Source organism: Echinops telfairi, unplaced genomic scaffold (assembly GCF_000313985.2).
Source record: "Echinops telfairi isolate 266 unplaced genomic scaffold, ASM31398v2 ScPeMD7_7420;HRSCAF=8458, whole genome shotgun sequence".
Lineage (NCBI taxonomy): Eukaryota > Metazoa > Chordata > Mammalia > Afrosoricida > Tenrecidae > Echinops > Echinops telfairi.
The window spans coordinates 44537287-44564271 of record NW_022111320.1 but is presented as its reverse complement, the minus strand read 5'-3'; the positions used below and the strand labels follow the sequence as shown (position 1 = coordinate 44564271).

Sequence of the window (26985 nt, the reverse complement as noted above, 5' to 3'; positions counted from 1 at the left end):
TATATATATATATAATTGGAAAATATTTCAGTTTTTATCAATTACATGTTGAGATGATAATATTTAGGCATTTGGAACAAATAATATTAACATTAATTCCAACTTTTTCACATTTTTAAAATATGGCTATTGGAAAATATAAAATGGCATATTTCTGTTGCCAGCACTGCATTAGCATGTACTACAATCTTACCAAATACTTTTTTTTCTATTTTTATTTTACATTAACTTAATACCGTGTATTATTATAATTAAGCATTAGCTGTTTTTAAGCACTCAGCTACTATCCAAAAGGTAGACTGTTCGAAACCAGCAGCCACTCTGCAGGAGGAAGGACTTGGCGATCTGCTCTATAACGAGTCACAGCGACAGCACAGAGCTTACTGCGGTTGAGTTTGCGCTGACAGACAGTAACCCTTTAAGACACAGTAGACCTGCTCCATAGAGTGCCCCAAGCGATACAGCTTTACACAAGCAAATTGCAGCATCTCTGCCTTGGGGTGTCAGGGAACCTTTGGTTAGCAGTTGAGTGTTTTAATTACTGTACCACCAGAGCTTTCAAAGAAGTTAAAATGGAGTGCTCTTCACAACATGAAATGTAGGTTCTGTTTGTGATTTTATAGGGTACTTTCTTCATTTATATTTAATAAAGAAGCACTTCAGTTCGCATGAAATGATTTTGCTAGGCCTATTAGAGGAAATTATTGTCATGTCTTACTTTTATAAAATTACCAAGGTAATAACATGTCTTAAGCATAATATCCTATATAGTAGCGAATATTGAATGTTGATGTGTCAATATTTATCTTTCTTACAAAAGCATAATTTACCCTCAGAATAAGGATGGTGAACCAGAATACAATCCATGCGGAAAGTATATGGTAAAACTTCATCTCAATGGTGTCCCAAGAAAGGTAAATAATGTCTCTCTCCCCCCTCTTCTCTCTCCATATTTGACTCTTTTGGAATCATTATTTGTGTGAACATTTTAAAAGTCAGTTGATTTTATTGTGTGTGTTATTGGTAATCGTATTACTGTAACAGTAACATACTGTTGATCGTTAAAAATAAAAATGGGCTTTCTACTCGAGTAAAGTGACAGTCGTGGAAACTTGCGGGGCAGTTCTACCCTGCCCGATAGGCTCACTGTGACTAGCTTCACTCAAGGGCTGTGCGATTTTGAGGTAAAATGGTTGGGCATCAAGGACACCTAATAGACAGGGCTGCTGGTTCCAGATTCTAATGACTACATCAGTGCACACTGAGGGAGCTTGAGATGATAGGCCGGCTTAAAAGACAGACTTAGAATTTCTGTAAGGAAAGATTTTGTTAAGCACTGATTAGATCTCTAAAAAGGGGAGGGGGAAATGTCATGTGTGCTTTGCCTTGGGCCTTCTAATGGAGTTATGCTATCACTTTTCATTTCCTCAGAATATTTAGCGGAAATTACTAAGAAGTCAAAAAAGGAACTAGATGGGCCTGGTTTATGATTATCTTATCTCAAAGGTTTTATGTTTGGTTTTTACTTTAAATGATACATGCATTGTGAGTACTTTAAAGTGAGAAACAGTATTTCTTCTGTTCATGCTAGCAATAATAAAATGATTTAAGAGATTATGATTTTTTTAAATAGGATAAAAGTTATGAAAAGCTCCAAAAGTAGCATTGGGCTAATGGTTACTACCCTGTTTCCCCAAAAGTAAGACATCCCCCCAAAATAAGACCTGCTTACAGTTTTGCCTCTCGCTGAATAAAAGGCATCCCCCCAAAAATAAGGCCCCCCGAAGCTACCCTGGACCGTAGTAACAGGCGCCGCAGCGCATCTCACTGTTGGCCACAGCGCAACCGGAGCAGACAGGAAGTGCAAAGTCTCTTTTAATAAAACAATAAACAATAAATGTGTACCATATTCTTCTTCATGGAAAAATAAGATATCCCCTGAAAATAAGACCTAGTGCATCTTTGGGAGCAAAAATTAATATAAAACGCTGTCTTGTTTTCGGGGAAACAGGGTAGTGCTTAAAAATACCTTTTAATCTGCTAGTTCTTAATTCATATTTTTAATTAAGAGGAAATCAGACCATGTATATCTATTAGAAAATTTATATGTATTTCATAATCTGAACTATAAGAATTTTTAATAATGTTGGGGGTTTTTTCCTTTTTGAAATGTATAAAATTCACTGCCATCAAATCTATTCTGATTAACAGCTATCCTACAGGGCAGAACTGTCCTAGTATAAAATATATACAGTATAAAGACTGCAAAACTTTATAGGAACAGAAATCCTCATCTTTCTTCCATGGAACAACGAGCAAATTTAATTTGCTGGCCTTGTGGTTAGCAGCCTAATAATATGTAACCCCCTAGACCACCAGAGCTCACAAAAATTTTAACACCACTTTTCATTCTATCAAGGTCTCGGAACCATGTCCACTCAGATTGGTCTATTGATCAGCACCTCCCAGTATCTTGTTAACAGACTTCCTGAGTTAAGAGTCTGTGTCTTAGCAAGATCCCCAGTGATAAAGTGCACAGTTAGGTTTGAGAAATGTTGCTTTGTGGTTCAGTAGTACTGAAACTTGTGTGTGCACAGAGTCCCATGGAGGACTTTTTCAACCAGATCCACTCCCTGAGTATCTAATGCAGTAAGTCTGAAACAGATCCTGAGAAATTGCATTTCTCACAAGTTTCAGGTGATGTTGATGCAGTTGGTATGGGAACACTCGATGGGAACCACAGCTCCAGCTAATTACTTAAAAATGAATCATGTTTCTGGATGATCGTTTTTAAATCATCTTGGTTAATCTTCAAAAATACAGTTACTTAGTTTTCCTAATACTGTTAGATCAGAACTCTTCTTATTGCTGTTACCCAATTGTCTTTGCATAATATTATTTTTCGTGATTACAGTCTCTTAAATGTTTTTTAGTTATAATGTTCTACTTTTTCAGCTTTACATAGTATGCATCTTTTTGAAGATTTAGGGCAGGAAATAGACTTTTACGTGGTTGAAACATCAGATGGTAATGTTTTTTACATTAATGTGTAGTCCTTTTTTAGATATTATTAAGATAGTATATATTTCTAAAATTGATAATAATTTTATGGTAGTTCCATGCCATTTAATGAACTGACTCAAGTGAAATTATAAGATTGAACAAGACCTCATGTAAACTATTTAATATATTAGATTCCAGAAATTGGATTATCAATCACGACCGTAATAATAGGTATAATGTGACTTTTGTTTAGTAATAAGATTGATCGTTTTTTTCTTAACAGAAAAGAAATGATATTTTGTGTCATTGAAGGAAATTCGTGTTTTCTTTATTCAGGTGATAATTGATGACCATTTACCTGTGGATCATAAAGGAGAATTGCTCTGTTCTTATTCCAACAACAAAAGTGAACTGTGGGTTTCTCTCATAGAAAAAGCATACATGAAAGTCATGGGAGGATATGATTTCCCTGGATCCAATTCAGTAAGTAATTGATCGGATGATCCAAGACACAGATTTGTGCTATCTAGTAAGACTTATATTTGAAAAATAAATGAAGCCTTTGTTAAGAGCGGGAAAAAACATACCAACCTATAAAAATGCTAACCTTATTATAGAGGTACATATTTTCTTATGTAAAGATAGCACATTGTATGGATTCTGTACCTGGGAAAAGCCAACAAATATGTGTTTCCTGAGCCACTAATAACCTTACAGTCAGTGGTTTGAACCCACTGACTTATGCAAGTGGTCACTGCACAGAGAAAGATGAGGCTCTCTGCTGCTGTAAAGATTTAAAGTCTTGGAAACCCAAAGCTGTAGTTCTGCTTTGTCTGAAAAGGTCGCTGTGTGTTAGAATCAACTGGATGGCAGTGAGTAGTGGTAGACTCATTGTGCCATTATGTTTGGGTACACTGCCAGTTAAATGCAATGTACCTTTCTAGAGAAGCCTATTCAGATCAAAGGGACGTGACATAATTTCATCCTTCTGTTTTTGCAGTTTGGTAGATTTGAGCCCCAGGAGTTGTATTTGTTTCTCCAGCCTCAGCATCACTTAGTCTTCTGAATTTGTGCAATGCTGGTGTCATTTAGTTGCATGAAATGAACTGTTAAGCCTAAGCCAGAATTGGTGTAGCTTTTGAATAATGACACTGGCCAGCTTATGGCCTCAGAAAATGTGTTGAACATTTCTCAGGCTCTTTGCTGTGTTGTAATACTGCCCCTCAAGTTTGTAAAAATTAAGTGAAGTTAACTATATGTGAAATAGGTTAGTTTTCTTGCATAATAGTCTGTTTCTTCACTCTCGTTTTTTATGCTAGGCAAAGAATATATGAAGGGGGGGGTCAAAAATTTTGTGGAAAAAATCTTGTACTTTTCAATTCCATTTTCCATGACCTTTTGAAGCCCCCTCGTATACTGCATGGTAAAATGCTGTGGGACGTACTCAGTCTGTGTGCTTCATTGCTGAAGTGATGCGGTCCTTCTGATACTTGAGGGTAGTTTCTAGCCATCGCCTCCTACCCAGTGAAGTTAAAGGAAGCAAGCATGAGGATGTGCACACACATTTAGTACAGTGACTAGAAGATGGGTGTCTGTCGTCGCTGTCATCATTGGGGACTTTTTTAGTTCGGTGTTTTGAGTTTTTATGATAAAAACTGTATGATTTTGTTGTTGTTGTTGTTGTTTTTAAAAAAAACCATACAGGTTTTTATGATAAAAACTCCAGATTATGAATTAATTCCATCTGTAAGTCTGTCTTTTAGGTTGAATTTGAATATAATTCAAGATAGTATGGCTTGCATCTAGTATGGCTTGATGTTAGTCAGTGTTTGTATTAATATATAGCATTGTTCTCCAAAATGAGCTGTACCACCCCCTGGGAGGGAGGCACTGGAACATCCAGTGGGCTGAAAAGGCAGAGACCTACACTTTATCTTGAATTACAGGCTATAATACAAAAGTTTTTCATACCGAGAGGGCACTGAATAGTATTGTTTATTTTATTTTATTTCTGAAAAGAAGGCAGTGGGCCAAATAAATATGGGAAACCTGTGGTATATAGCCTATCATTTTATGCATAAAAAACATTAAAGAAAGAAACATACACCAAAATATCTTTAATATCATATAATAATATAGTAGTAGTAATAATCTTTGTTTTTCCATTTATACCACTGGCCTTTTTAAAAATAATTTATTTGTGTCTTAAAGTAGCACTCGTTATTATGAGTCATTGTATGTGCCTTAAATTGTTAGTATAATAAGGCTTGGCTCATTATCTGTGGGTTGTTTTTAAGTTGGACGATTGTACACAGCAGTGCCTGTATTGGAGAAAACCGCAAAGGGTATAAAGAGAAGACAAGCATGTGCTTAAGTCAGGTAGGAATTTGAGTTAAGTAAGAAATTTACTGATGTCATCAAGGAGTTCATCTTGCTTGAATTCACAATCATTGCTCATGGAAGCAGCAGTCAAGATCAAACGACACATTACATTGGGTAAATCTGCATAAAAACTTAGTGTTGACAGCAAGGGTATTACTTTGAGAGCTAAGGTGCATCTGACATAAACCTGAGTAAGAATCGATGCCTTTGAATTAATGGTGCTAATAGAGAGTATTAAAAGTAATACGGACTACCAAAAGAACAAACAAATCGGTCTTGGAAGAACCACAGCCAGAGAGCCCCGTGGAGGCAAGGATAGTGAGATGTCTTTGACCTGCCCAGAGAGCCCCGTCACTGGAGCAGCATATCATGCTTGGTCCAGTAGAGGGGCAGCGAGTAAGGGGAAAGCCCTAAGTAAGGTGGATGAACACAGGGACTGCAACAGGGACAATTCTGAAGATGGTACAGGACCATATGGTGTTTCTGTCTGTTGTGCGTAGGGTCCCTGTGAGTCCGAGTTAACTTAAAAGCACCCAACAAGAGGAAGAAATGACTACCTTCTGACTCAGTCCTATAAAGGCATTATAGTAGTAATCCAGTGAGGATTTATTTATTCCCCACTACACTGGGGATTTATTTGAGAGTGTGAAAACAACTTTGACAGTCCTGAAATGTATTTATGTTGCAGAATATAGATCTTCATGCACTGACTGGATGGATACCAGAAAGGATTGCTATGCATTCCGATAGCCAAACTTTCAGTAAGGATAATTCTTTCAGAATGCTTTATCAAAGGTAAGCAGTTCTTCTATTTTGCAATAAGATGCTGCTTTAAAAACGTGCTGTATTTAAAGTAGGGATTATAAAAGCTTGTCATTTTCAGTCATTAGGGAAATTATTTTTAAAATACATTTCACTTTATACCCTTGCTACAGTAGTAGTTATAGTTAATCCAAATGGTACTCACTACCATCAAGCCAATACTGACTTATAGGGACCCTCTAGGTCTAGGACAAAGTAGAACTGCCCCTGTGGATGTCCAAGTCCATAACTCTTTATAGGAGTAGCAAGCCTCAGCTTTCTCCTGAAAACCGGCTGGTGGTTTTGAACTGCTAACTTTGTGGTTACCAGCCCAATTGTTAACCACTGCACCACTAGGGCTTCTAATCCAATGGTAGATAGTGCAAAATATTTTATCAAGAATTTGTCATTGAGACTGGAGCCATTACTGTAAAGAATGAAATGACATAAGGGTGACATCTGACCACCTCTGGCTCCCACTGGCTTATCACCAAAGGTCAAGAGGTCAGTCAGAATAATTTCTTCTTTGCTGCTCCTTCAAGCAAGTCTCTTTCTGGTCCACGGCCTCTTGGCCTAGCCTCTTCCCTGCTAAAGAAATATTACAGAGCTCTTTTAGGGTCACCCATAAACAACACCCAGCCGTGACGCTCCAATATTAGGCTTACCCCCAAAGGCACTCAGCTCCAGTTCTCTGAGCTGGCATGCCCACCTCCTATAATTAAGTGTCCAGAGGCACCTGTCCAGGAGCACTTAACTTTACTTGCTTTGAGGACTGGGAAGTCCACAACTCTGGCTCCAGGTTCTGCTATTGCAGCTCCTCTCCCATCCTCTGGTACCAAAACTAGCTCCCAGATCAAGGAGGCTCAATGTGCAGGGCTGTTGGGGTCCAAAATACCTGTTCCACTTCTGATTCGAAGATGACTCATTTTATACCCAGCAGAATGGCAACCACAGTTAATGCTGTTAATAATTTCTCACAGCTGAATCGTGTAATCTTACCCGTTCCTACCCAATATAATCCAGTCATTTCTTGCTCAGACCATCAGGAAAACAAAGGTCATTTGGTGGGAGTCACAAAGGCTATGGGTAGAGGAGACATTAAATAATTCACTGCACTGCAGTAATCACCAGAAGAAGGGAATTTGTATTCCCTAAGCACTGGTAATGTCTGGGAATGTGAAAAAAGAGAAAACTAGAACCTAAAGATAATAAGCACAAATGGAAACGTTATCTACGTAACACACCTAGGAGCAAAACTGGACAGCCCAGTGACTTGATAAATAAAATTATGTCCTTTTTAAAGAAACACATTTGTTCTTCCATATTTTTTACTTTCCGTTGTAAGCCTTTGGAAATTTGTTCATTTGTTTTCCTTCATTGATAGGTTTGTACCTGAGAATGACATTGTCTAAAACTGGCAATGGGTGAAGCACAGGTATTTAATGCCAATCATGCTATGAGAAGAGCCCTGGTGGCATAGTGGTTATAAGTTAGGCTGCTAATCCCAAGATCAGCAGTTGAAAACTACCAGCAGCTCCTTGGGAGAAAGATGAGGCTTTCTACTCCCTTAAAGAGTTCCAGTCTCAAAACCCCACAGGGGCAGTTCCACCCTGTCCTGTAGGGTTGCTCTGAGTTGGAATTGACTCGAGGACAATGAGTTTGGTTTGGTTTCATATGCTATGAACTAAAGAGCAAGAGTCTGCTTTGTGCTGGAAGTTCATGTGCGGGAGGGAGGAGCACAATTTAGAATAGGTTTCAAATCTGAGGACATTTTCATGTACGAGACCAGGCTAACAGGAAGATGGTCTGAGCTGAGCTAATACAATGTTTCTCTCTGCTTGTCTTTGGGTCATTCAGATTTCACAAAGGGGATGTCCTGATCACCGCATCGACTGGCATGATGACTGAAGCTGAAGGAGAGAAGTGGGGACTGGTGCCCACGCATGCATATGCTGTTTTGGATATTAGGGAATTCAAGGTTTTGCCTTCAATTCTTTTCTCTTGTGTTTCTTGTTTAATAATGCATTAAAGGACCTCAAACGACACACTCGTTTTTTTAATATTTGATATATCAAGTTTTAGGCAGAGTTTTGGTTTTTGTTTGTTTGGTTTTGAGCCAGTGTTTTAAAACGATTCCACTTAACACATTCAACAATCTCTCCCACCAGAAATTATGAAATAAAACAGTGAGAAATGTTAAGGCCGAGACAGCCCAGACATTGATGATAGAACAGAAATGCTGTCATAGCACCTTCTTTTCCAAAAAGGCACCAGGTTTTGTCATGAGTACAGTGCCCTGAAGGTTCTGGACTTCATGCAAGGTACAGACCCTTAGCACATAGGTTCTTGAGGAGAGGAGAGGAGAGGAGAGTATATTTGTGAAAGGATAGGAAAGAAGAAGAGACGTGGGTTTGGGTAAGCCAGTGTTGCTCTCCTTGCCTGCTCTCGGGCTTTTCACGCTCTTTGTATTTCCTGTGCTGAGTGTTGAGACACTTTCTTAGTTCTGACTTCTGTATAAAAACGGTTTCGTGTTTATCTCATGCAGGCACTTAACCGCAGAACCTTTTTGTGCAGATAGACCTAATCGTAGATAAATGTCGTTAGCATGCGAGTCAGCTCTGCTTCCAAGGGGCCCTGTGTACAATGTACAGAACAAAATACTGTCGTATCCTGTGCTAGCTTCACAATTGTTCCCAGTTTTGAGCCTGTTGTTACAGCCACTGGGTCAGTTCATCCTGTTGAAGGTCTTCCCTCTTTCATTGACCTTCTACCAAGCATGATGTAATTATGCAAGGACTGGTCTTTCCTGATAACATGTCCAAAGTACCCGAAACCAAGTCTCATTGTCCTCACTTTACTGGGACTCTTCTGGCTGTACTTCCAACCCACATTTGTTTGTTCTTCCCCTAACTAAAGGACACCCATTCTCCTTGGCCTTCCCTATTCACTGCCCAGCTTCCGCAGGCATTTGTGAAATACCATGGCTCGGTCCGGCACACCTTCGTCCTCTGGGTGACTTCTCTACTTTCTAAAACTTTAAAGAGCCCTGGGTGTTGGTGATGAATGCAAGTCAAGTGAAACCCCTGACAGCTCCAGTTTTTCTCTGATCATGATGTTGCTTCGTGGTCCAGTTGTGGGGACTTCTGTTTTCTTTGTTGAGCTATCCATCGTCATCAGGGTGCTTCAGATCCTCTTAAGCATGGCTGTATCATATGCATGCCAGAAGTTACTAGTCGTCCTTCAGTCCTGATGCTGCATTCTTCATATAGTCTAGCTTCATGCATTATTTGCTCAGCATTCAGATTGGGGAAAGGATACAATCCTGATGATCAGGAAGCTTCCCGATTTTGGTCCACACAGTAAGTATCCCCTTGTGTTGGAGCAGGCCTCTTGGTCTATGTGCAGATTCCATAGGAGCACAGTGAGTATTTCCATTCTTCCCAATATTATCTACCATCTGCGATGATGCACACAGTCAAATGCCTGTGCATTATCAATGAATCTCAGATAAATATCTGTCTGATGTGCTCAGCTTTCAGCCAAGATCCATCTGACAATTAACAATGCTATCCCTTGTTGTACATCCTATTCTGAATCCAGTTTGAATTTCTGGCAGTTCCCTGGTGATAGACTGCTGAACCTCTTTTTGAATTATCTTTAGCAAAACTTTACTTGGGTGTGATATGAACACTAAGCCAGAACAAAATCCCCTGCCATAGTGACCGGACTTCGGGTTTCCAAAACTATCTCAGTCTTTGCATAAGCAGGCATCCTCATCATTCTCCTTCTGTAGTGGGTTTGAACCATTGACCTCGGCGTTAGCAGCCTTCCTTGATATTAATATTGTTCAATAATATTGGGTCACCTATCTCTTAGTCCATTGGCCAGATGGCGATCTTTCACTTTTCTTGCCATAGACAAGTGAGCACCTTGTGTACTGCTTCCATTTGCCTAAACATTTTAGTTGATGCTTTACCATTTCCTGGAGCCTGTGTTTCTCCTCTGCCTTGGAGCTCTGCCTTCACTTACAGGGCTCTTGATCATATGCCACCTTGTCAAATGCTTGAACCTCGACCACTTCTCTTCTGAGTACAGGGACTCCGTCTATTCCTTCCAGCTCCTGTGGATGCTTCCTGTGTCCTTCAGTTATTTTATCTTTGTTGAAAGACACCTTCAGACTTATTCATGACCTTTTATTTATATCCATTTTTAATTAATACTTGTTTGAAAGTGCTATCCATTCTTTCCTTGACTGCCTCAACCTTGTTGATATTCTCAGAACTTTTTCATTTTAGTTGCAGCAAATCTCCCTTTGGATTATTTGATTTTCCTCCCTTCTTGAAGTGACACCTATGAGTAGTATACTGTGGAGGTCCACCTTAGGGTCAGACTGCTGTTTCTCATCTGGACAAGGCCATCGTGAGGTTCCTGAACCTATTCAATACCTTTCCGTACCTGTTACTAGGAAATAACTCTGGAAATTCAATATTCCAGGATAATCCATATTCTGTTTTTAGTTCCTTGACATTTCTTCTTCTATTCAGGATCCTCTGAATTGCTGGTTTTCCACTTGGCCAAACACTATCTGTAGCCATATCTGGGTGCCCACTGAAAACCTTGACAGTAGTTTCCTCTTGGGTTCCTTTTTAAAAGAAATGTTTTAATCCTGCAATGAGAGAAGTTTCCTGCCTGTGAGGACTTTGGTCTTATGAAAAGGAAGGAGTTTAAATTTTTAAATGTCTGTTCATTGATGTGGGGCAAGGGTAAAGCATAGGTGGTGTAGAAGAAGCAAAGAAAAATTGATTACTGAAGCTTCAGAGGGATATAAATTGAGAGAAACAACTCATGTCTAGAAATCAAATTTACCCAAGGCCATGATTTGCCATCATCTTAAAGTGGCAAAAAAATGTAGTTTTGGACAAACACTGTATATACTCAAGTATAATCCGACCCGACTGTCAGCTAAGGCACCTAATTTTACCACAAAAACTGCATTTAAAATGTGCTGAGAAACTCGGCTTATACACGAGTATATACAGCAGTGGTTCTCAACCTTCCTAATGCTGCGACCCTTTAATGCAGTTTCTCATGTTGTGGTGACCCCCACAACCATAAAATTATTTTCGTTGCTACTTCATCACTGTCATTATGAATCAGGCGACCCCTGTGAAAGGGTCATTCTACCCCCAAAGGGGTCGTGACCCACATGTTGAAAACCGCTGATATACAGTAATATCCACTTTGACTTAATAGAAAAGCTATACAGTTTCCTAACGTGACTGCCTGCAATCGATGTTGTTTTGGATTTGCAAACTCTTGCTTCTAAGTCCGTGTCATTATTCAGTAGACCCTGTGTTCATTGAGAGCTTCCCACAGGCTGTAGCCTGTGGTCTCATGTTTATTTAGAGTGGTGTCTCCACTTCAAGGAGTTTATAGCCTCATTGGCCGGAGTAACATGAAATTTGAGATAGAATGTATTTCAAATTAATATAGTATGGATTGTTCATACCATAAAGTTTATCTATACTGCCAGTGGACGACCCTGGAGGACAGGGTAGAACTGCCCTTGCAAATTTTTGAAATGGTAGAAGGAAATTTATGAGTGCTAGATACATTGCATCTGTTAGTATACATTTAATATTCACAACAGTATAAGGAGACATTATAATCCTCATTTCACATCTAAGTAAACTAAGACCCTGAGAGGATCGGTGGCCCACCCAAGGCTCATAAACCTGGTAAGGACTGGAGCTGGAATTTGGTCCCATTATTTTGACTCCAACACCCATTCTTTTCACTCTGCTTCACTACTTTTTATAAATTTAACCACGTGTGGTTAGTGACTGTTGTATTATAGGACAACATAGCTCTCGGTAGTAGCAAGCTCTTTCAAGTTTGTTAGACATGTGCCCTGATAAAAGTGTTGCTGAAAGAATGTTAATTTCAGGTTGATTTGGAGGGAAAGTAATTGGTAAATACTCAAAATCTATCCTCTCTTAGAGACAGTGTTATATTCACAAAATAAACATAAAGCTTAGCTATTTGTGTTAATGCCTGTCTTTGTCTATAGGGGTTGCGATTTATCCAGTTAAAAAACCCTTGGAGTCACTTACGCTGGAAAGGGAGATACAGTGAGAATGACGTGAAAAACTGGACTCCAGAGCTGCAGAAATATTTAAACTTTGATCCCCGAACAGCCCAGAAAATAGACAATGGTAAATATGTTTTTGTAATGTCCGTTCCACATGAACATCAAGTAAATATCACATTTAACTCTGTGGAACACTTAAGGCATTTGTTACTAAGATATTTTTAAATTAAAAAAGACATTTTATTTTCAGGAATATTTTGGATTTCATGGGATGATTTATGCCAGTATTATGACGTGATTTATTTGAGTTGGAATCCAAGTCTTTTTAAAGAATCAACATGTATTCACAGGTATGTTTTTGTATATTTTAGAATATGCCTTGTAAGAAATCTCAGCGTTTCTCATTCAAGATGAGATGTTAATTTATAACACTGGCATTCTCTTTTTATCTTACCCACAATTGACCATCAAATAATAATTTATTTATTTATTTACTTCTTGTTTGTCCCAAAACCTTGCAAAACAATTAAATGAAAGCATAATTGCATCGTTGTTTTAAAACACAACACCTTTTTAAGTTCTGTTTCAGCTCTGTGAGAAACGTCATTGCCATCCTTATCTTTGTTGACTCTTGTCTTTCAGTACCTGGGATGCTAAGCAAGGACCTGTGAAAGATGCCTATAGCCTGGCCAACAACCCCCAGTACAAATTGGAGGTGCAGTGTCCACATGGGGGCGCTGCGGTGTGGGTTTTGCTTAGTAGACACATAACAGACAAGGTACTGCCAACCTAACACGATCCCATACAGAATTTAATTCTTTATGTGTAACTAGAATATTGTAAAAGAGGAACATAAACCGATTACCTGTTTCATTTATGTAGGCACCCTGGAAAGAGCCTTTTTTTCCTTGATAAATGAATATTTTCCTCCAGAAAATGTGTCATGCATTTAAAATCTGTTGAAAACTCATCACTGGAGAAAAATGTGAAGGAACTTAATGATTTCTTAGTGAGGGTTTGGGAGTTAATTTTAGTTAACTCTTAATAATAGTGACATTAAAATAAGCTGAAGGGGGTTTGAAAGTATTGATTAATTTGGCTACATTCTGTAAAAAAGTAACCATAATCTAAATAGCTTTAGTATCTTATATATTAGCATAGTGGAATAATCTCCTGGAATAACAGGTTGATTCAGGAAATAAAAGGCTTGATTGAGCACAAAGTAGCTAAAAGAAATGCTCTTGAAATTAGATTTTTAAAATATATATATATGTAGATATACACTAAATAAGGAGCATTTTAAGCCCATTTTCATAACCACATTGGATTCTTTGTGATTTTAGGATGATTTTGCAAATAATCGAGAATTTATCACAATGGTTGTGTACAAGACTGATGGGAAAAAAGTTTATTACCCAGGTATGTTTAAGTAGCCAAGGAAACATTAAATTTTATTTACTTGATCAAGTTGAAAAATGACAAATTTTTTCTAGGTAATGTGCAGAACTTCATTAGCAACATGTAAACAGATGGGTGGGTATTTATGCTACTTGTGTTTTTGTTTAAAAGACTCCGGAATAAGGAATCTCTGTTCACTTTATGTTTTTAACACTGAAAGCCCTGCCCTTTTTCTCTCATCAGAAATAGGTCTCATGGCCTCCGTGCTTTGTTAGATAAAATCTGAACTCTTCAGCCTGGTGTGTAAGGTTTTGACATGTTTATATGATTTGTTTCTTTTCTGACCTTAACGTTTCTGACCCTTTGTATGTCATGACCCAATTTTCCATGGGACCCTTACTAAGGTTCTGGCTCTCCCTAACCACACCGTGTCTCTGCTGGACCTCTCTCCACAGCATTTTCTGCCCTCCTCTCTGCCCTCTACCCACATACTCTTTTCACTCAGTTCTTCATAGTGAAGCTGCTTAAGACTCAGCCCAAACACCATCTCCACTATAATAACCTTTCCAGATTGTTAAAATGATCACTCTCCCTCTCTCAGTACTTCTCAGGCTTTTAATATACTGTGTTGAAGTCACTTTCCATTCATTTGTTTAAATTTTTTTTTAATTACCCATTGATGGCACTATTTTTAGGGCACGAGAAAAACTAGTGAATAAAACTGGTTTTTGCTTTCATGGAGTTTAAGTCCATGTGGTGTGTGACAGATCATAAACCAGAAGAGGATCAGCATGATGCATGTTGTATAAAGACATTAGCGTCATGACTCCTTGGTTGCTTCCATTGAGTGATCATGCATGACAGAAAGGAAGGAATGGTACACAGAGAAATAAGTAAAAGCATTTCAGGCAGAGGGAGCAACTAGTGAGGACCCTACGATGGGAAAAAGATTGATGTGTTTCAGGGGCCAAAAAAAGGCAAAAGGGAGCTATGGTATAAGAGGTAAATAAAAAAAAAACATAGGGTCCAGATCATCCCAGGAGCTCTGCAAGGGCTTGCATTCAGTGCAGTGGGCCGTCCTTGGAGAATCTCGATCAGTAAAGTGGCATGTGATTCTTTTTTTAAGAGCGTTCTTAGTAATATATCAGGAACATGGGAACCACTTTGGTGCTTGTATGAGTTCCTGTGAGGAATGGTGGTTTGGACTGGGGTGGTCAGGAGATCATACAGGAGTGGACAGATTGGGGCTCCAGTGAGTTTCCAGGGCTTGTGGGTGTAAGTAGATGATAGAGGGTAAGGAAGACGTCAGGACCATTTCCTTTTTATTTTAACTCACGCAGTGAAGACTGGCATTTACTGAAATAAATAAGAACTGGGTTGGGGAGAAATAGATTTGTTCTGAAATAAAATCTAAAGTTCTGTTTTTGTTCTGTTAAATTTGAGATAAACCTACTAGTTAGGCAAGTGCAGATGCTGAGTGGGGAGTTGAGTTTTGAAGCAGGGTTCTGGTGTCACATCAGGGTTAGGGGTGTGGACTGAGGAGTCAGAGCCATGTTGGTGAGCTGTCTATACAATCTCACAGGACCTCCTGGTCCTTGGGCTCTCCGATGTCTGGGCATTGAGTAAAGAAAAAGATTAAACAAGGCGAGAATTTGAACCAGGTGACAAAAAGAGAGGAGGGAAACCAGAGAAGAAAGTATTTCAGGAACGAGGGAGCTGCATCTGTTGTGAATTGAGAGAGCAAGGACGGTTAAGACAGAGAGACTACTGGATTTAGGATCTTGACAATCATTGATGATCTTGACAAGAATAGTCTTGGTGAGAGGTGGGACCCAGAAGCCTAAATGGAGTTAAGAGTCCGTGAGGTAAGGAAAGAACCAACTATGGACGGTTCTTGTACGGTGACTAAACAAAGAAATGGCACAATGATGGGGGGCAATGGGATCAGAAGTGGGTTTTTTTTTTTTTTTTTTTTTTTTTTTTCAGAAGTGGGTTTTTTTTAATCATTTACTTAATCATAGTCGAGCATGGCATTCTTCGTTGTCCTGTGTTGAAGGCAGGCACTGACGTTTTATTAGTTGATAATCCCTAGGCTGTAGAATGAACAGGACACAGACTAGGTCCAAAAATAAATGTAAAATGTTGCTCATTATACAGCTAACAACCACAAATATTTTGAGTCTATGACTGGTATTGAAATGTGACTTTTATGTTTCAACGATATTTTATTACCTTAAAAAAACATTTACACATTTGTAAATCGTCATTTACATTTTACAGTTTGAATATTTTCAAGTTTGTCGTGTTTTTTTCATGACATCCTAACATTTTGTAGTGAAGAGGAAAGGACTTGCTGTTCTCCGCTCGACAGACGTGAACGAGGGCCTTGAACACCAACCTCGTGGGAGCTCACAGATGCTCTCCCAGGCAGAACTGGGGCAGTCTTGATATGCCCGTCCCGTTCTTTTCACGAGAGACATTACCACCTGTGAGCACTAGCGCGAGACTAGTGTTCACACCACTATGTTTGCTGTTTCTCATGCGTGTCATTACAATCATCCGAGGAGCTAATTTTATGGTTGAAGGCAGAAAAAAATGAAATGGAAGGACATCACTTTAATTGATTCTGTGTCTTTAAAATACAATGGTGTCAAGGAATCGTTTCCAATTATTTTGCTATTACAAGCAGTGCTGCCGTATATGTTCTTTGACAGCAGCACTGGTGGAATCATTTATGCTTGGCACTGACTGTTTAGCTCAGGACTAATGCTGGATCACGGTGCTCCTGGTGGAGTCAAAAGGCCGACCCTGTGGTTAGCAGCCCGGCATACTGCCAATCATGACTGGTACGAATGTGCTTGTGTGTGTGCATACTTTTAAAAGTCTGAAATGTCCACAGAACTCATCAGCATGGAAGGGACTAATACTATGGGTAGTGGTTTTATATGGGACTATGGGATTTTATTTTTAAAAATATGGCTTTAAAAAAAAAGTAGTTATAACTTGAAAAATGAAATGAATAATTCTCATAAAAAAGTGTAATTCAAAATATTTGTAATCTGCCTACCTATACTAGCTTTTTAACTTTTCCTCAGAAGAAAAGCTAATCCTGACTTCAAAATACTCTATATTAAAGTATTTTAATTCATTAAGACCATTATATTTTAAAGACAGACTCAAAGTGATGTTCACCCATTTAAATTTTTCTGCCATCAGTTACAAAATTTAAATTCAAAAAGGAATCTGAAGTCTCTTTTCTGATATACTTACTTGTTTTGTAGCTGACCCAGCTCCCTACATTGATGGAATTCGAATTAACAGCCCTCATTATTTGACTAAGATAAAGCTGACCACACCTGGGACTCACACGTTTACGTTAGTGGTTTCTCAGTATGAAAAGCAGAACACAATCCATTACACAGTCCGGGTAAGTAAAACCACCATGACCGTGACAACACCCAACATGGAACATGCCTGTGCTGTTCTGTGGAAGTCAGAACACCTGGAGGAGTTGATGGCTGAAAACTGATTGCTCTCTAAAGCACACATCGTTTTTTTATGTCTATATCTGTGTGTATAAAGCCTATTACGCTACTGCAATGCCTCCTTTGGGGAATAATGACTTGGAAAAGTAATTTATTTTGAATGAACATTTTAATTTTTTGAGTAATAGTTTAGTCCTGAGTTAATAAAGTATAGTTGGACTAATGTCAACTTTAAAGCTTTCAGAATAATGTCAGTGACTTGCAGTGAACTGAAAGAAAGGTAGGCAGTCGTGTGGGTGATTGAGTGTGCTGCTCTCGGGCACCTGAGATCATTACAGTTTTTGTCTTATGAAGATGTGTGTGCCGTGGGTCAATGAGAGGCTCACTTTGAACAGGTTTTCAGTGACGAGAGGCTCTCGGTGCAGGAGCCATGACCTGACGAGATGGACATTCATCCAGAGGCACACACGGTCAGCGGCAGAGAAGAGCTGAAACACAATCCCCAGCTTTGATTCCCAGTTCGTTGAACTTGATATTGGGCTGCCTAAAGAAGAAAAATTTACGTATGCCAGCTAAGGTGTTAGTCTCCCAGTACCTTCTCACCACTTTGATGTTGATGAGCATAAGGACGATCTCATTGGTAGATCAAGCCCTGGTGTACGTGTAGTGGGTTACACAGTGGGCAACTGCTCCCATAGAGAGTTACAGTCTTGAAATCCACTGGGGCAGTGCTGCTCTGTCCTGAGGGATCTCTGTGAGTCAGGATCAACTGATTGACAGTGAGTTGGGGGTTTTATTTGGAATCAATCAGTGTTTTTTGAACATAGGTGTATTCGGCATGCAGCTTTACTTTCTCAAAGATCCCTTCACCATACACCTTGTCAAGACGGGTAAGAAATCTTCTGGGCCATCATCTCAGCATTCTCACATGTCACAACTACTTTCCCACTCTTCCCCCACCCCCACCCCCGTTTTTAGCCTTCACATTCTTCTGTTTACTTCTCAAGAAATCAAAACTTCCTGGGGCTCAGTGGGATGCAGGGGGGAAATACAAGTAGTCTCCAGTATAAGAAGACAGATTTTTCACATAAACATGATGAAGCAATTCTATCTGCTGAGGGAAAAAAAGAATAAATTCTGAGAAAACAATGCGAACCCTGATGGTTGGGGTTACGTGCCGATGAGCTTAGTTGGGGGGGGGCGCGGGGCGGGTGACAGGGTGGAAGTGGCCCAGCCAAGAAGTCGAGTTCATGATGGCGATGTCAGACAGAGCTGGGGAGGGGGTGGGCCCAGAGAGAGGGCTGCTATCTTCATGGTTTTCTGACTCCAGGGGATGAGGAATTTTGTTTTTAGAGTGTGATATGAGAATCTGAAGTTTAGTTAATACAAAAATTTTCTTTTATTAGATTAACGGGAAATGGAGTGGTCAAAGTGCTGGAGGGTGTGGAAATTTCCAAGAAACTCACAAAAATAACCCCATCTACCAGTTCCATGTAGATAAGACTGGGCCCATGCTGATTGAGCTAAGAGGACCAAGGTTTGTGATGAGTGATCTCTTTTCTAATCAACAGTTATTAAATGAACTTCATGGAACAGAGTAGTGTTTAGAAAAAGATCTCTGCATATATGGGCACTTGCTTTATGATCCAGATAGAATTGCAGACCAGTGGCTGAAGGAGCACCTATTCACTAATGATGCTGGGGAATTGTGTCCTCAGCTATTTAAAAAAAAGTTACTAGACATCTGTCTCATGTTTCATCTAAAAATCATTACCAAGTAGATTACGGACCTAAGTGAAAGACAGACCATTAAAACTTTTAGAATGTAGCTCAGGAATTAGTTATATAACCTCCAAGGAAAGAAACATTTTCTCAGACAAAAATATTTATCAATATTGAGTTAATAGTAAGGAAAGAAGTCCCTGATAAAAACGAATAGCCGCCTGACCGGAAGATCACCGCGGAGGCCTCGTAGTGATGGGACGCCCTGGTGTAATAGCCACACGTCGGACACACATTGTCATATTTCAAAGGCCCTTTGTTCCTGGAGTGAGCCAGCAGTAAAAATACAGGCTTCTTTAAAGTAACTTCAATACCTTGTTTTTATGGCTTAATTAAAAAAAATAAGTAGTAGTTTATATAATCAAGTGTAGAAATGCTGTTTGTAAAAATAATAAATTTCCTTCCATACAACATGCTGTATGAATCTTAAAAAGAACATTGAGCAAAAGGGCTATCACTCAACAAGAATACTATGCTGCTCCATCTACATGGTCGGGAGCTGGCAAGAGTACGTGACATATTTAAGGATGCCAAGTTATGTGATAAAACAATCAAGCAAAGCAAGAAAGGGATCACAGTAAAGTTCTGAGAGAGAGGAGTGGTGATGTGGTTCCTTGATGAATAATTTGTAAAGGTTATTTGTTAAGCTATTTATGGTTTATGTACTTTGTTATATTCCACCTTTTTCAAAAGCTCCAGAAGTACAGATAATATGAAGAAAATTAGTACGGCTATTTTAGCCTTAATTTTGCTTGCTTTACCACCTGTTTCAAAAGAAACTATTAATCCTTTAGGTATAATTCAAACTATTCTTTTGCAATAGTCATTGAAGAACTTTTGCCAGTTTCCTGGGAGAAATAAAGTATCTAATTCCTCTTTAGGGTTGAATTTCTAGGTAGAGTGAACATACAGTAGTGCTTATTGGCCATGGGTGTTTTTTCCTTTACTTATTGCCTATGTACATCTTGCCCATTCTGGTGGAGATTCTGCATTTTTCTTAATTGTAAGCATCGCTTTGTCAGGATGCATGAAGATGATACCTCCATTGCATGTGTTGCAAGTATTTTCTAATATGGCTATTTTTATTTTTAACATAAAGAAAATTTTTTAAGGAATGAAATCTCAATGATTTTGTTTGGCTTTCCTCAGTACATTTCACCCTAATTTCAAATGTGTTTTCACTATAGTTATGGCTTTATTTTTTATATTCCACTTTATAATGAATGATTATTTTTATATTTAGAGTGCGGTATAATTTGACTCTAAATTGCCACAGCATCCCCATCTAAATAAAGAACCCTTTCTCCATGGATTGAAATGTTTGTCTAGCATAACCATATATAGGTCCCAGGGTGGCACAAGCAGTATGGTAGCAGCTGCTAAACCTTAAGGTTGGCAGGGTTGTTTGTTTTGTGTGTCCATCGTGTGCTAATTCTCTCTCAATTTAGATGTTGGGGCTTTCTTTGCTACTCCCTCCTGCTGCCTATGACAATATTTATCTTTTAAATTGACATTGTTCTTTAGAGAGGCAGTAGTTAAAAATAGAGTCTCTTTGAAAGTAAGTGTAGTATCTTTTTCTTTTTTGTGACAAATTAAAAAATATAAAATGGCAACTTGTATAATTAGGTGTAGAAATAGCATGCATGTGTGTCAGAGTGCTGGGTCTAGCTGGTGAAGCGTTGCGTTAGAAAGCATACTAAGCAGTCCACATGTACACTTTAAAAGTCATTATCCCAAATCTTGCATTCACTTGAAACCATGTTAAAGTTAGAATAATTGCTCCTTTTTAATGCTAGGCAATACAGTGTTGGATTTGAGGTGGTGGCAGTGTCTGTGGGGACAGATCCTGGTGCTCACGGCTTCCAGAGGAAATCTAGTGGTGACTACAGGTAAGGCTAACATCTTGATTGCGTCCAGTGTACACTTTACTTTGTGTGGCATCGTCAGGTAAGGCTAGCATCTTGATTGCGTCCAGTGTACACTTTACTTTGTGTGGCATCGTCTTCCGTAACCTTTGTTCTCATTTTTCCTCAATATAGGTGTGGGTTCTGCTACTTAGAATTTGAAAATATACCTGCTGGGATCTACAATATCATTCCCAGTACTTTCTTGCCTAAGCAAGAAGGACCCTTTTTCTTGGACTTCAATAGTGCGAACCCCATCAAGACAACAGTACTTCAGTGATCTCGGCAGTTACTGGATTTTATACTTATCAAACATCAACTCTTCAAATGAGGACACAAATCTGCAGGACCCTTAGGACAGCCATCAGAACTGAATGGAATCGCTAAAACTGTGTAACAGTGGAATCTGGTGCTCGTGTCAGGTGTTTGGTGAGAATTGTGTACCAGAATCACCCAGTCACTCAGTAGTTTACATAGGTGTACATACAGAGTTGTGTGCACTGAGGGGCCGTGCTAGATAAAAAAGTACTTATCATTAAAGTTCGACTCACAACACTGTGAGATGCCTCTGCTACGAGGCAAGAACTGAGCCCAGCTGGCGAAATTGAGGGGCATGGGCTTTGAGTGGAATGGTGGGCAGGTGTAATATTCTGAAATCTTTTACTTTCCCCCCTTTTTTTTAAGCAGAGCATGTGGTAAGTTAAACCTGCTTGTTTTGTGACTCCACTGTACATCTTGGGTAACTAATTACCTAATTAATCATATCACCATCACCAAAATTTAATTTTGCATTATTGATGACTTTGAAATGTTTACTGTTACCCAAGTGTTATGAAAGAATAAAGCTTTAAGAAATCCTCATTAACTTAGCATAAAGATGTTCATGCTTAAGAATGGATGTACTTTGAGTGCTTAACTCCCATGGAATCATGTAGAGAACTGAGGTGTTTATCAGATTGGTGCAGATTAATCTTTTGAAACATTGATGACATGACAGTGTAGTCTGAATAGTCTTTTAAGTTACGCTATATTCAGTATTCTTTATGGTAATAGCACTTTGAAGAAAATACAATTGAGAACATAATATATGGAGATTGGACTATGTATAGCAGTTATAAAAGATGAATTGCCAAGATACTAACTAGTGTCATGTGTAAATCCCCAGTTGTTTACCTAAAAATCCATCAGAACAGACAATACTCAGAGTTTAAAGGTCTTTAGAATTCATTGGGTGGGATTTTTCATTGTCTCTGCTTTATAATTATCAAAACTTATTTTGTATTTTACACTGCCTTTAACTGGAATAAAATGTTTATACTTAATCTAAAGAATTGAAATAGCTCATCTAGTGTGTTCCATCTAAAAAGAAAAGATGTTAATAGAGATGATCTGCATGAAAATTCATGCATTGTCAAAATGATTTGCTTTTATATTTAAAGTAGTAGATTACCATTCACTTTGGCAAAGATTTTGCTTATCTCCTTTGGCAAAAATTTTGCCTCTTCAACTTTATCATTCACATTGGCAAAGATTTTGTCCCTTCAACTTTAGCCTATTACTTTTAAGGGGGGATTCATCTAACTTCCATGGCCCTTTAAAGAAAAACCCCAAAGCACATCTATTATAAACATGTTATTTGAGCCTATTATGTTCAAGATCTTGTGCAGGATACCAACAAAAAGAAGACCAAATCCCAACTGTAGAAATCCAATGGAGGAGACGAACCAAACAACGTGGTCTGCTGTGTTGGGTCTACAGTGGCGCACCACGTGGCTATACGGGACAGCGAGGAGCGGAGGAACTCTGGCTGGGCCAGTAGGCTTTGAAAGAAGTGCTATTTTAACCTCACATGCTTTGAGGCAGACTGAAGTGGTAGCCTGCAGTTGGTTACTAAGTGATCACTATGTGGCAGCATGTACATTTGAGTGAAATACAAGTACTACTCATCTACAACTGAAGGTAAGAGGCCTAGAGACCATACAGTTTGAGAAACATAGAAAGGTTGCATAGCGACGACTAGCTGAGAGAGGTGGTGGTATGTTTGTGCTTGTACGTGCTCATAGTTTTTCTAAACCGGTGTCCTCATATTGGGGGTTTGAATGGATTCTGAAATTCAAGCATTTTGGTAAATTCCTCTGAACGATACTGAAAAGAGCTATATGAAATGTTAACTACTTAAGGTCAAACGTGTACATTTGACACTCCAAATGGCTGTGTTTTCTGAATGGACGTCTTTTAGTCCCCATTGATGGGTTAGCCAGCCAAGGATCAATCAAACTATCCAGTCAGGGAGATAAGCGTGAGTTTACTTGTGCTTGTTTACTAATCTGTGGCAAACATTTCACATGGAGTTCACCACGTTGCCTCTCTTGCCCAGCTAAGATTTCTCCTTACTAGTTGGCTACAGTAGCAGCAAACGTGAAGTCATAATTCAAACCTTGGTAATAGGGCCTTGAATCATTAGGGTCCAGAAACTTAATTGAAACCACCATGTCTGCCCTGAGCTGAGAGAGACAACTGCCTAGAACAGAAGATCCACGCAACTTTGGGATTTCTTATGTGAAGTCAGAGAAAGTGAGACATTGTCTTAAGTTTTTATTACATGGAAGGTATTAAGACAAGTACAAAATAACCTTGTAATTGGATACTGTGTCAGTCAATTAAAAAAGGCGACATCACTACAGTATGAAGAGATTTACAAATGGCTACAATACACAAGCAGTGACAGAACAACAGACAACTTGAAGCAGGGAGGTTGCTTTTTTCAAAAATGCTCTTTTAATTTAAGGAAATGCAGTGCTGTGCATGTGCGGTGTCACCATGGAAACAGGAAAGAAGCAGTCCTAACGCACTATGAGCACAACAGACTCCACGGCTTCTAGTGAACAGCCTTGCCAGCACGTGCCTCCTTCCTTCCCAAGCTTTGAGGAGCCGTGTCCTCTAAGGAATACTAGTGCAGCGTAACCCTTAAATCATGTCGTTTACTTTTAAAGTTACAACCTACAGAGAAATTAACACCTTAGCAATCTAGATACAACATCGGCAACCATTGTTCACATGCACTTCTCTTAAGAACAAGTCCCCTTGGCAGGCAGGGTGTGAGGTTTGCACTATAGAACCTCCCTCAGCACCACAAATGCCCTATGATAGGCCCCTGCTACCCTCCACCCACCCCCGTCAGCATTCACTTTTCCCATCCCCAGAAGTGCAGCTCATGGTAACCTCGCTAGAAAGCACGTTGTAAAGCATCTAGGTGGGTGTCTTGAGCTCAAACGCTTTTTTAAAGCCCACTCTGCAACACCAGAGGTGATGAAAGCTGTACTCTTGACCTAAATAGCCAATTCCTAGGATTTCTTTGTTTTTGTTGTTTTTTAAGCCTTCAGAGGAGAGAGAAGGGTGTGCTTTGAGTGCTTGAGTCTGAATTCTCTCACATGACTCTCCTGGGGTGGCAGGGAGAAACCAATCCGCCTCCCCGACCTGGGTGAGAGAAGGGAAAGGGAAGCAAGCTGTTGCTGGCCTGTGGCTTCGCTTCCCAACCCCTTCCTGGCTCGGGAGCTCGCTCAGAGCGAGTTATTGCTTCCACCATGCCGCCGCAGGGGCTCCCCACAAAGGCGGGTGGTCACAAGTCCACCTGTAACAATGCCTCTGCTCTGGAAAACCAACCAGCCCAAGAGCTTTCGAGAAAAATCTTCAGCCCTCGAGGTCACTGAAACTTCATTAGTGCAGTTTGGAGTCATCCCTTACAATTTGGCATCTATTAAATGATTATTGGCACAATGTTCTCCGTACAGTTTCATGTATAAATATTGATAATGCATGTGGGCCAGGGCCCTGCAGGATCAGCCAATCTGCACCACTTTTATGTTGGCAAGGATGTTGTCTCTTCCCTTGGAGCACTGGAGGGAGAGCTGCTTCATCCGGGCCTCCATGGCCGGGCCCTCAGTGCCTGTGCGGCTCTGGCTCTTGTTGGTGCTGCTGACCCCCAGACCTCGATTGTTGTTGGCTTTGTCGCTTGTTTTATTCTCGGCCCCTTCGGCCCTGTCTCCTGTAGACAGCAATACAAAGACTTGTCAAGTGGGTCATGACAATCCCGAGTCCCCTGGGCCCTGTACTGATCCTCCAGCTGAGCCCTTAGGGTCTGCCTGTGCTGCTAGCTATACAGAGAAGGGAGCCCCACCAGGCGCCCCCTCGTGGCTCTGACTCCTTGAGGGCCAAGTGCACATTGCTTCCTTTAAATCATCGTCCAGGGTGGAGCTGGGCTCGCTCACTGTGCTGGCCAAGAGGACTGCGCTCTGCCTTTCCAGGGGCTGGGCAGAAGTGGAGCCAGGACACCCTCCCCTCCGGCGAGCCATGAGGCCTCGATGGGGACAGCATGAGCAGCACGCGGGCTGAGGCACTGCGGACAAGTATGGAGACCCGGCTGGGTGGGCAGAGTCCCGTGCACCAGACAGCAACAACTCACCTCGTTCTACCTCACACTCGGGCGAAGAGGCCCCACTGCATTCGCTGCGTGGGCCCAGCACTGGGAACATCACCCCAAACTCGGACAGGGACACGGGGCTGGGCAGGTCTAGGCTGCCAGGCCGCGCAACTGCCAGGAATTGGTCAGGCATCTCGGACGGGCTCGTGGGTCCTGAACTGAAGCTGGACACAGACTGGGTTTCCGAGTCGTCCTCAGACACAAAGTTGCTGCAGTTGTCATCTTCAAAGGCCTCTGAGGCCACTAGGACCAAAGAAAACCAGTTACATGGAGTCTGACCACGGTCAATGGGCTAGGCCGCGAACCAAGAGTTGAAGGTCCCTGCCTACCCTGAGCCTTCTCAGAAGCATGCCTGGCCATCTGCCCTCCCGACAAAGCTCTGGTTGTGCTCTGACCCACGTGGGGTCACCCTGCACCAGGGCAGCCACCACTGGCTGTAGATCCTTAAACACCTTCAAAGAATGCATAGTGCTGGCAGGCAACAGGCTCTGCCACTGGGCTCCTACTGGCCAGCCACGGGAGTAGCTAGAGGCCACAGACCCTCCGAGCAGCGTTCTAAGCCTGCTGTAGACAGCAGTCCTTCTGCCCTCCTCTCCTGGCTCAGGCAGAAGGTGGGAGACAGGACCTCTCTCCATCCCAGGCCCAAACACGGCCAATGGGGACTGAAGTGAGGACTGCCAGGAAGAGCTGCTGGGAGAAACGGCCCTGCATGGACTGTTTGTAACCTTTAGAATCTTCCAAGTCACTTGTGACCTCATACAAGGCTGGTATGAGGCCGTAGCCCACTGCCATGTGTTATGCCGTCTGCTCAGTTTCTACTCAGCGACTCCATGTGACACAGTAAGACTGCCCTGCATGGTGTGTTTCGTGGGACAGAGTAGAACTGCCCCGTGTGGTGTGTTCTGTGTGAGAGCAGAACTGCCCCATGTGGTATGCTCCGTAGGACAGAGTGGAACTGCGCTGTGTGGTGTGCTCCGTGTGAGAGTAGGGCTGCCCCCGTAATGGTGTGCTCCGTGGGACAGGGTATAACTGCCCCCGTGTTTGTTATGCTGTGATCCTTACTGTGGGAGCAGATGGCCAAGGGTCTCTCCTCGGAGCTGCTGGTGGGTTGGAACTGCCAACCTCTTGTTGGCGGCTGAGCAGTTGGCTCCCTGGTACACCCCTCTTGCCACAAGGTCGAAGCCCAGAGCCATGCCATTCCCATGGTTCTGTCGCCACCTCCGCCTTTGCCCCCTCAGCCTGCTCATGACCCCTTTCTTACAGGCTCTCTCACCTGCTCACCTTCCTCCCATCCTCCTCTTTAAAATCGACCTCTAGCATCTATCACTGTGGTCCGGGACCCCAGGGCACACCCAACACCGTGACTTGCTGCCTGGCCTAGGCCAACTTCCTCAGCCTCTGACTTCCCTTTCTCCCCTGGTAGCATTTGAGACTTGGTATCAGTCTCTCACATTTCCAATGGAAATGATCAGGCCTTGGCTTTTCCTTTATCTGAGTTAAAATGTCTGCCGATTGAAGTAAAGTAGTCCTGGGTAGGGGGCTTGGGAGCTCACTCCACAGGAAAGGGGCAAAGGCTTCCGGAGAGGCTTCCCCAGTTCAAGTGAAAGCTCCACGCCACACTGCTCCACAGGGGGCAGCCACCAGGGCCGGCCTGGCCCC

At 40.9% G+C, this 26985-nt stretch overlaps 2 protein-coding genes across 2 annotated transcripts in view; one reads left to right on the top strand and one right to left on the bottom strand.

Moving 5' to 3' along the window:
* Nucleotides 1-22177, top strand: part of CAPN7 (calpain 7) — a 45789-nt gene extending 23612 nt beyond the window's left edge. The window contains exons 8-20 of the mRNA XM_045297694.1: nucleotides 821-914; nucleotides 3340-3486; nucleotides 6074-6180; nucleotides 8044-8164; nucleotides 12257-12401; nucleotides 12528-12627; nucleotides 12920-13055; nucleotides 13621-13696; nucleotides 16957-17102; nucleotides 17988-18050; nucleotides 18567-18697; nucleotides 20739-20831; nucleotides 20982-22177. Coding sequence (XP_045153629.1) covers nucleotides 821-914; nucleotides 3340-3486; nucleotides 6074-6180; nucleotides 8044-8164; nucleotides 12257-12401; nucleotides 12528-12627; nucleotides 12920-13055; nucleotides 13621-13696; nucleotides 16957-17102; nucleotides 17988-18050; nucleotides 18567-18697; nucleotides 20739-20831; nucleotides 20982-21126 — 1504 coding nt within the window. The 3' untranslated portion in view covers nucleotides 21127-22177. The remainder of the gene's footprint in view (nucleotides 1-820; nucleotides 915-3339; nucleotides 3487-6073; nucleotides 6181-8043; nucleotides 8165-12256; nucleotides 12402-12527; nucleotides 12628-12919; nucleotides 13056-13620; nucleotides 13697-16956; nucleotides 17103-17987; nucleotides 18051-18566; nucleotides 18698-20738; nucleotides 20832-20981) is intronic.
* Nucleotides 22178-23426: 1249 nt separating this feature from the next.
* The window catches only part of SH3BP5 (SH3 domain binding protein 5), a 59577-nt gene continuing 56018 nt past the window's right edge, over nucleotides 23427-26985 (bottom strand). The window contains exons 7-8 of the mRNA XM_013005067.2: nucleotides 25309-25569; nucleotides 23427-24891 (exon numbers count right to left, since the gene is read on the bottom strand). Coding sequence (XP_012860521.2) covers nucleotides 24686-24891; nucleotides 25309-25569 — 467 coding nt within the window. The 3' untranslated portion in view covers nucleotides 23427-24685. The remainder of the gene's footprint in view (nucleotides 24892-25308; nucleotides 25570-26985) is intronic.